The 9,323-nt window shown below is 42.0% G+C and overlaps 1 protein-coding gene across 3 annotated transcripts; it reads right to left on the bottom strand.

Moving 5' to 3' along the window:
• On the bottom strand, positions 1-7,757 carry LOC307075042 (proline dehydrogenase 1, mitochondrial-like). Of its 3 annotated transcripts, none has more exons than XM_079735544.1 (15): positions 7,337-7,757; positions 6,986-7,194; positions 5,977-6,011; positions 5,826-5,867; positions 5,084-5,230; positions 4,522-4,586; positions 4,242-4,358; positions 4,016-4,095; positions 3,792-3,873; positions 3,562-3,654; positions 3,056-3,202; positions 2,092-2,267; positions 1,900-1,998; positions 1,558-1,646; positions 1-1,213 (listed from the first exon to the last, which is right to left on the bottom strand). In XM_079735544.1, the coding sequence occupies exons 1-15, from the start codon at positions 7,676-7,678 to the stop codon at positions 1,023-1,025; spliced, it is 1,914 nt and encodes a 637-aa protein (XP_079591670.1). In that variant the 5' UTR covers positions 7,679-7,757; the 3' UTR covers positions 1-1,022. The 3 variants fall into 3 exon arrangements, with proteins under 3 accessions (XP_079591670.1, XP_079591671.1, XP_079591672.1); XM_079735546.1 differs by lacking the exon at positions 1-1,213 and adding an exon at positions 2,425-2,468 and having other exon boundaries at positions 1,556-1,646; XM_079735545.1 differs by lacking the exon at positions 5,826-5,867.
• Between the last annotated feature and the right edge of the window lie 1,566 nt (positions 7,758-9,323).

The following is a 9,323-nucleotide window of genomic DNA, read 5'->3' as shown; positions in this document are numbered from 1 at the left end:
TTGGTAAATGATTCAGAAACATTTGACAGTGTCTGACAATAATAAATACTGATCCTGTCCCCTTTTTTTTTGCGCCTGTGATTACACTTTGTGAAGTACACTTTGACTTAATATCATGTAAATCAGTACAGGAAAATTTCAATACGGCAATAACTGTTAAGCGGAACAGAAAGGTTAGACTTGATCAAAACCGTTGCAACGAGAGAAAGTCAAAGCCTCAGCAGCTTTGGTGACATGGGTTGTCTCAATGCAGCTTTACTCTTGTGATCACATCTCATCCCTGAGTCCTCATGAGCCTTGAACGCAAAAGATGTGGCCGGATTTGTGATCAGATCCCTTAGCTCCCTCACGGATTGCGTCCACACTACCGAGATTCGATCACGATAGAAAAAGACAAAAAACAATCAGATCACAAATCGCACCAGGCGTCTCCGAATGACAACCAGACACATCCGGACAGGATGTGACTGAGAACCCATTGGGTGAAAAGTCCACACCTGACGGATGCGTGCTCGAATCCCGGAGTTCACAGTGAACAGACCAGTGTAACAGCCCAACAGTTTCGTAACGAGCAATGTTCATTAACCATACTATATCAAATAATCAATAGACACCAGCAACAAAGACACTTAAAAACAATCAAAAGTCACACTTTTGAAACCTATTATTACTCTTCTAAGGAGTGTATGGTAGTAACAAAGAACCTGGTGAGAGATGATCACCTCCAGTCGGTAGGTGAGAGGGCCTTCAAAAAGGCTTGCGTTGCTTTTGAAGCACTGAATGCAAACGCAAGCACACTCACGTTAAAGTGACTTCTTAAAAATACAATGTGCGCACAGTAACATGTTCAGAGCAGGAAGAAGATATTTCGGAAGAGGAGGCACTTCTCATAGAGGTCTTCTTTCTACAACACAGTGGAATGCTTATAGGGATTGGCTGTGAATGGAGAGGTCTGGGGGTGGGTGATGGTGATGATGATGATGATGATGATGGTGTGTGTGTGTGTGTGGGGGGGGGTGTGTTCAGTAAACAGGCTTGTAGAGGATCTGCCCCCCGAGCACCCTGCGCATCAGCTCCTTCCACAGCAGGGTGCGCTCCCTCTGGGACCCCTTCATCATGCCACGGTTCTCCTGGGCCCGACGGGACAGGTAGGGAATGACCTCGTTCACCGGCCCGTATGGCACATACTTGTACACTGGAAAACCGGCCTGACCTGAGATCAGGAGAAGGGAAGACGTTTCAAGAGAGATTGGCGGCAAACTATGTGCTACGTGATGTCACCACACAATCTGGTGACCCCTTCTTTGAGCAGATATTCAACTTTTTTTTTAAATGCAACACTGTATCCGGTTAATCAAGGTAGAGTGGATAACACATCCTTGAAGGTAAATATATTTATTTTTTTATCTGTTGTTTGTTCGGCTGACGTCTGAAGGGGACGTCAACATTGGACATCGGGAACATTCCATGTTGATCGGTTTGTTTGTTTTTTTACCCAACTCGGTGTCTGATTGCACAACTTATGATGCACGGTATCTGAGCAGGGAGCTGACGTACCTAGGGGGAAACTGATCTGGTCGCACATGCCCAGCAGTTGTCCAAAGTAGACTTTATTCTCCGTGGGTGAAAGTCCCATCTCATTCATCCTGGGATTCGGTAAAGAGAAAACACTTTTAAATCATTGGAATGCCACAACTGACGTTCAAAACGAAAACCTAATCATAATCTGCATTGTCAATCTGTGCCATTTCCATGAATCTTTAGTACAACATAACATGCACATGTTCTTTAAATTTATCGATAGCCACGCAATTACACTTGTGACAAAAGGCCATTTGCTTTTCATGCTTGCTCAAAACAAGTGACATATTTCTAATTCTGACAAAAGTATTTACTCACTTGTGTAGGGTGAATTTCACGGTGTCTTCATTGTGCGACGCTACCATGACATTGGCCTTCCTGTTCTGCTCGATCTCCTCCAGCACCAACTCCAAACACCTAATCGGAAGAACGAAAACACACCTAATCATTCATCGTTCACAAAAATATCGCAATTGGCCTCGAGGCGCACAGCGACCCACCCCTCCTTACTTGTGGTACATCTGATTGGTGGCCTCGTAGTCAGGGTTGATGGGGTCTTCGTAGCCGATCTCCCGCGCCCTATCCCTCTCCTGATACATGTAGGCCCCCCGCACCAGCTTGGCCCCAAAGTGCCATCCCTCGCGCCGCGCCAGCTCCACGTCCACGATGACGTTGTCGTATGCTTCCTTGACGCGGAAAGTCAAAAGAAAAACGTTGGCTTGGTTCCCCCGAAGAGCTCTGCAATATCTGATGCGTTCATGCAGTTCAACGTTTTTCTCCCCTTTGAAGTTTTACTGGAAAGGGTTGAACTTTAGCGAAAGATTATTTGGAATTTTGTCTTACATGCATTGTGTCATCGTACATTCATCCTCCTCCACATAAAGGCGCTGCCACAATCCTCCCAAGATAAGTCACATTGAGCCGTTGTGTTTGTTGACACAGGAATACACCGATCATAGCTGGCCAGGGACTTGGGTTATATAATGCTCATAAGCCCAACAGCTTATAAACACAACAAGGATAATGCATATAAAGCCATAATCACATGATGAGAACCTTGAACAATACTGTGTTTTATTGCTAAGTTTATTGAATTATGTTTAAACATTCTGGTAACTGCCATTCACCGAATGGCAATTCCAACAAGAAGTCTAAAAAAAACATACAATAACAGGGGAGAACTAGAACTAGTAAATGTGTTTAAGACGCAAATTATAAAAAAATAGTAGTGCTGTAAAACAACTATGCACCAATTAAAAACCCCACCTAAAACCAATGTGTGGCGTAATACAAATAAATCAGAACAACCTTCCTAGCTGTTATCTTCTGCATGCTTTAGGGCAGAGTTTAACGTAAACAGGAATGTCGTGAACAGACCACAACCCAGCCACATAATTGATCAACAGATGGCGCAAAAGAAAGCGATCCCATCCATCCCATCCCCCAGATTTTAGCTCAGACTTGAGAGACTAACCTTGAGGTAACACTGGTAGGTGTTGAAGATGGTTGGCTTCTCCTTGTTAAAGATCCTCTGCATCTCAACGGTAAGACGGCTAATGGCGGGCTGGAAGTACGTCTGCTCCGCGTCCACCATCAGGCGAACGCCGTTCTCCATGGCGTGCTGCAGCACACACATACAACAGCCATTTATGTCAAGTATAACTAAAGACGTGCGGTTAAAGCTTTACTGGTTTAGCACCAGATGGGATGCTCATTAGCCATTACTTAGGAGCTGTCTTAAAATCTACCCGTAGGTGACATCACAAGTTGGAGTGTTCAACGCAACATGCCTGATTGGTAGATCATCATCCAACCACCAGTTGCTACAGTACCCTGGGTAGGATGGTAGACATCACAGCTGTTGCTAAAGGAGAGACCCTTTAACTTGTGTGGTTTGTGACCAAACTATGTGTAGAATGTTTAACCCGCTAACCCTGAGTGAAACAGTGGGGTCGTTTCTTTCTCATACAGACGACCTACCTTGGCCAGAACATCCACACGCTGCAACATCCTCTTCATCTGCTTCTCCTCTTCCACAGTAAACTTCTTCAACAAAGGCTCGAGCTTCCCAGTCTAAAAGGTGAAAGAGAGAGAACAAATTTATTCAAACCTTATCCCAAATTTAGAATAGAAAATTTTGTAGTTTTTGTATTTTCAATTATTTTGTATTCTTATACAATTATTTTCACCATCAGCAGATTTAACCTTACCTGTAGATTTGGGACCATCAGTAGATTAGAAATTTCCGTCCTATCATCGATTAAACTATTCCAGTCAAGTAGATCTATAGTACTGGGGAGTAATACAAGAACAGACCTTGAATAAACATATTGTGTGAAATCATAAAAGGGCATTCATTATTGGTAAAAAAAAAACAATGACAATAATTGAAATAAAAAAAATCATAATTAACGATTTATAATTATTGCCCTACCCTGATGACCCAAGTTTCTCTCCAGTCAACAAATTATCAATTTCATTCTTGGCTCCAACGCCGAGTTTGGTCAAACTCTCCTGAAGACCAAAGAGCCAAGGTCAGAGGGCGAAATAAGTCAAATGTAAAAAAGGTCTGCTCAGTTAAACACAAGTTAAAGCTGCGCATATGCAACAAGATACTGAAAGGAATGTCAAAAATTCTCAAGATAACGTGGGCCTCGGACCTTCAGCGGTTCCAGATCCAGCGTTTGCTCTAAAGCAGTCAATCCAGATTTCCCTTGCTGTGCAGCGAGAACGTTAAAGAACCGCCTCCATTTGACCAGGACCTCGGAAAACTGGAGCTGTTGTGTAACAGAACAAATGAGTTCACGCAAACGTTTCACCAACCGGAGCCCTGAGTACAGGTCGTTCAGGGCACTGAGATTAGACCAACAGTAGATATAGTATTGGTATAGTACAACATGGTTTTTGTTGATAAGAATTCACATTGTAGATAAACCTTACGAGGAACTGCGGTCGCCCCAGGGCGGTCATTTTAATGGCAGAGAATCCATCTACAGAACTTCCACCTGAAAAGGTCACAGAGAGAAAAAGATGTGTTTAAGGCCCAATGCGCATGGATTCCAGTTCATATTTGTGTAAGCGAGCGTGTGTGTGCATTGGCTTTATTCTTCGCTCAAGAAGATTTTGGAATGCAAACAATTCTAAAACGTTATTTTGTCCCTGTTACGACACGGCCAAGTGCTTGGGGCAATAGAGGAGTCAGAACAGTTACTAAGTAATACAGGAATGTGTTTTCACTCAGATCGTCAGTAACCAGTAACCAATAACGACAGAGGCAACTCAAACACTAGGGGATGGTTAGTTGAATGCAAGTAGAATGACGTTCAACCAGCTAGTTTATACCCAAATTGTGTTACAACTAAAAAGTGTGATTTTTGTTTCAGGTAAACAGCATCTCTGAAAGAAGAACCTGCACCAAAACGAAGACTGGGTCTATAACTCCTTACTGCCATTTTGTGGCGTGGGTACCGCAATGATAACCTCAGTGTATGCTTTGTCGTACCGGAGGCCCGGATGCAGTTAATGAAGGTCTCCATCTGGTTGTCACACTTGGATTCATCGGCGTAGAAGTACGTGCGGGCACTGATGACACCTCCGCGCCGGTCGCTGAACTGGCGATGGGCTTTGTACTTCTTCTCCCGGTCGTTATCTGCACTCAAAACACAACTCAATAAACTGATGTAAAGGTTTGTTCACGTGTTTATCACCGGGACTCCCACAGACCGCCACCGAGGCTGTTTTAATCCTCAAGTCATCGGGGATTTCACTGTTTCTTGATATTCTTTATTTCCTTTCCTTATTATCTTCCTTATTTTTTAAAAGGAAAGGAAGGGAATAATAAGTAAAGAATATAGCATTACAGTGAAATCATCTCGAAAATAGAACATTCACCAGAGAGGCTACCAGCATAGCGCAGAGTCACCTCAGAAATGCAGGTCACAGAATCCCACACACAACCCCCGACACCACCATGCGACTTCACTACACGCAGACCCCCTCTACCCAGCCCCTACTCCGTACGCCAACAAGATATCCAGAAAAAACCAGTCTGAACCAGTCCCGTTCTATACATATTAACAGAGCCATGGAAACAGAAAACCCTGATATTTGCATTAAGGTTGGTAGAGGGTTGTGATATATTGGTCCCAATGAAACCTGAGTGGTAAAGAGTGGTACAAGGAAAGTAAAGAGACTATTCTGCCAGTGTAAAACTGTTGTTAAACAAATATACAAAAACCCTTTACTGTGGTCAAGCTCTTGCACAAGGAATTGATGAATTGCTGGTGCTGTAACAAAGGAATTACGCATTGTTCTGATCAGATGCGAATGAAAAGCAATACCTGGACAACATGTCTATTCACAATTTGGATTTACTTTGTTGAGAAACATACAAACCTGGACTTTCTTTCTCTGCCTCAGATACACACGAGCTGAAAGACAGGAAACACTTCACATCAGAACCAAGTTGCAGAAAACATTTAAATAGATGCAAAAACTGAACACAAAGCGCACAACCCAATTTGGACACTTTGCCTGAACACTACATGTATCTTAAACATTCTATTATACAAACATTCTTACAATCTTTTCCAATGCATTATGATTTGACTTTTTGACTCTGTACATTATGCCTTTATTCTCACTATGTGGCTGACCCGTGCCCTGTCATTAGATTGAAGTTGCACAGAATGATCATGTGTTACACTGGAAAATTGATAATAAAACCCCTCAGACTTTGCTTAAACGTTACTTTGTCTCAATGGGGAGTTGGTGTAAATATCTGCTCTCCCGGTTGGAAGCCAACAGGTCAGGCCCCTTACATCTGTTGGGCTGCACGTGGGGCTGCACAATTCTCTGCATGCAGACTTTCCAGAAATATGTAACATGAGTACAGTTACATGACTAGGACGGGCAGAAATCCAGACTCGAAAGTAGACCTACTCTGTATTAACCTCATCACTTTTACTTAACTATTTTGCTTCCATTCTTTATCAATGATAAATGACATGTTGATTTAAAACATGGAAACCTGGGTTCTAAAATGTAATTGCATAATGCCATGGTAATTACAATAATAATCCTTAATTTTATACGTCCGTGCTTGTACAGCAAGGGGTTACATAACAAGCGCAATCCACCAATCAGCAGAGAGGGGTGTGTATCCCAGGCCTCTTTCCAGTGTTTATTTACATTTTGGCTTCAGGTTTTAACACATGACGGGTAGCGGTTAATAACACATGACCGATGGCTTTGGTTTTGTGTTTGGTTAAGCAATATTTCCATTTCATACTTTTAAATAGTCGCAATCGCAGTGCATCTACGTGAGGGGTATAGTTTGAACAGTGTTATATTTATAACGCCGTGTTACCATATGCAAGTCAGACTCAAAGCGATCTACACTTACTCCATTTCTTTCTTCTCTGCCTCCTCCTGTGTTAAGTCCTCTTCGACACTGTAGTCCAGAACGGCCCCTACCCCGAAAGCCTGATTCTTCCGAATCAAAGGTTTGATGGACTCGTGGTCTTCTCCAGCCACAAACTGACCGTAGAAGGTCATCTTCATCAGCTTCTCGAATAGACGCTGGCCGAACACCTTCTTACTCAGAGCCATCAACTTCCAAAACAACAACACACATATGTCTTATTAGCCTATAATATACACGTTTAAATGTATAACCATTTCAATGGATCTTAAAGAGGTTCCTTCAACTTGTAGGCTTCTGACAACAACAACAACCCAACAAGTAACAACTTACCTCCTTGTTTTTGTCAACAAGGATATCAAATGTACATAATTTGAAGACGAGGAGACTTCTGAGCAGCTCGATGTTGTCTTTGCTTCTGTATGCTTCTTTTGTGTTCTCAAAATCGATTTCAACCTTGCATGGTCGAGCATTTGCCACATTTTTTGTTTCACTTATAAAGTCGACCTGAACCGGTTTCACCAGCGCGAACTCTTCACCTAGAAGCTCCTTTGACTTCTCTTTGGGCTGAGTGGATGCCGCTGTGGATCGAAGCCTGCCGGATGAAAGTATTATCCTGTTGATGTTGTCCTTGTTGGCCCTAACAAGGGCCGAGGTGAGTTTGGTGTACGACATTAGTTTAAATATATAGAGTATATATAAGCAGTCCTGTAAGTATGTCGTTTCCTGAACACGGGCCGGCTCAACTGCCTCTTCAGCCTCCCTGGGGTGACACATGGTGGATGACGATGAGAAAGGCGTTTGGGATAAATGCCCTCCCACCAAATCCCCGATACTTGATTGGTCGACTAAAGAATGTGTTCCGCGTTCTGGGCCAATGGGAAGAATTGCAAGAATGTATGTGCAGCGTTTCTCAGTTCATCATGGCTCATAACCCCTATGGTTTGACCCGAGTGACTTTATAGGTAACTTTTTACTTTATTTAAAACATAATAATTGATTTGAACTGCTGTCAGATGGGCGTACCAGGCGGAAATAGGACCTTGTGTAAATCCCAAATGGCATGCTTTCATAAAGAGGACCAATTTAACCCTTTCGGCAAACAAGTCAAAATTCAAGATAGGGCACGGAGGAAAATCCTCTATAATATGTATTACATTATAGAGGACAATTTATATGAATATATATACATTTTTTATGTATATATTAATATTTATTATGAAAAAAACCAATGGATAATTATGTAATTCGTACATAACCAATGGGAGGATCTAGTAGGCCTTTATGATGTAATGGGAGTAGTAGCAGCTCTCATTTCACCACTAGATGGTAGTAATACACTTGCATTTTGTGGTAATAGGTTTACGGTGTCTATGTATACATTGTTTGATTCCGATTTTCGTTCTGATCTGTAACTATGGACAACAACGACGCTGACATGAACCAGAAAACGACATAAAGATTCACCAAAAGGATTGTGGTAACCCTACGCATTAGTCCTATGTATGCACCTATATTTACGAATAGGCTTGCACAAACAGGGAATTTTATGCATTTATTAAACAGTATTTTAGTAAGGCCTACTATGCCTATGCATAGGTTCTTCAATAACCAAAAGCGCACATAGCGTTCTTACAAAAACCTATTACTGGTCTCAAACTGTAGGCCAAGGTCTATCTAATGGATTGGTCTGCTGGTTTGTTTGTTTCGATGTGCACATAAGGCGCACGCAGAATCGACGCAATAACGGGAACGGCGGCGAGAATCAACACAAGCTTACAGTATATTACGAACCTTCACAAGGGGGCGAGCTCGGACTACCTCTCCCCCTTATGCAATTAGACACGTTATGTGCGAAGTATTCATTTCAATGCATCATTTCAAGTAGTAGAGAGTATAAAACGTTATTTGACCAGTACCTTGTTCTTTTTTCTTTACCAAATATAATGATATTATAATTAGGGCCTATGGCTAAATCAATGCGTATTTCTGTGTAGAATTCATGGGGAAAACTGCAATTCTAAAATGATCTATCGTATTTAGCGTATTTATGTTTGATGAACGAAGTCAATGGAAGTCCTTATCGACGGTCACTGCAAAATACATAGCCTGCGCCCAGCCGTCAGAGATTAAAGCCCTAAATAGTTTCCTATAATATATTTAGTAAAGAATAGTGCGCAACGTAGCAATGAATCACGAGCATGAATTTTGAATGTATAATTAATATCTTATGTTAAACGGTGAAAGTGCATACTTTCTGCTCGTGCATTTAATTTGCATATCAATTAGGTCTACGTCGAAAATCATCCCCGAAAGGGTT

This window comes from Pollachius pollachius, assembly GCF_949987615.1.
Source record: "Pollachius pollachius genome assembly, chromosome: 4".
NCBI classification, from domain to species: Eukaryota; Metazoa; Chordata; class Actinopteri; order Gadiformes; family Gadidae; genus Pollachius; species Pollachius pollachius.
The sequence above is the reverse complement of the archived record's forward strand: the minus strand, read 5'-3'. Positions and strand labels throughout refer to the sequence as shown.

What these genes read in the sequence shown, in the direction of transcription:
- LOC307075042 (XM_079735544.1), bottom strand. Translation starts at nt 7,678, where the DNA reads ATGTCGTACACCAAACTCACCTCGGCCCTTGTTAGGGCCAACAAGGAC. An exon ending in TGTGCAAGAGCTTGACCACA is followed by an intron (nt 5,231 to 5,825) that starts GTAAAGGGTTTT and finishes TTTTGAGTGCAG; the next exon opens with ATAACGACCGGGAGAAGAAG. An exon ending in TAACTGCATCCGGGCCTCCG is followed by an intron (nt 4,587 to 5,083) that starts GTACGACAAAGC and finishes TGACCTTTTCAG; the next exon opens with GTGGAAGTTCTGTAGATGGA.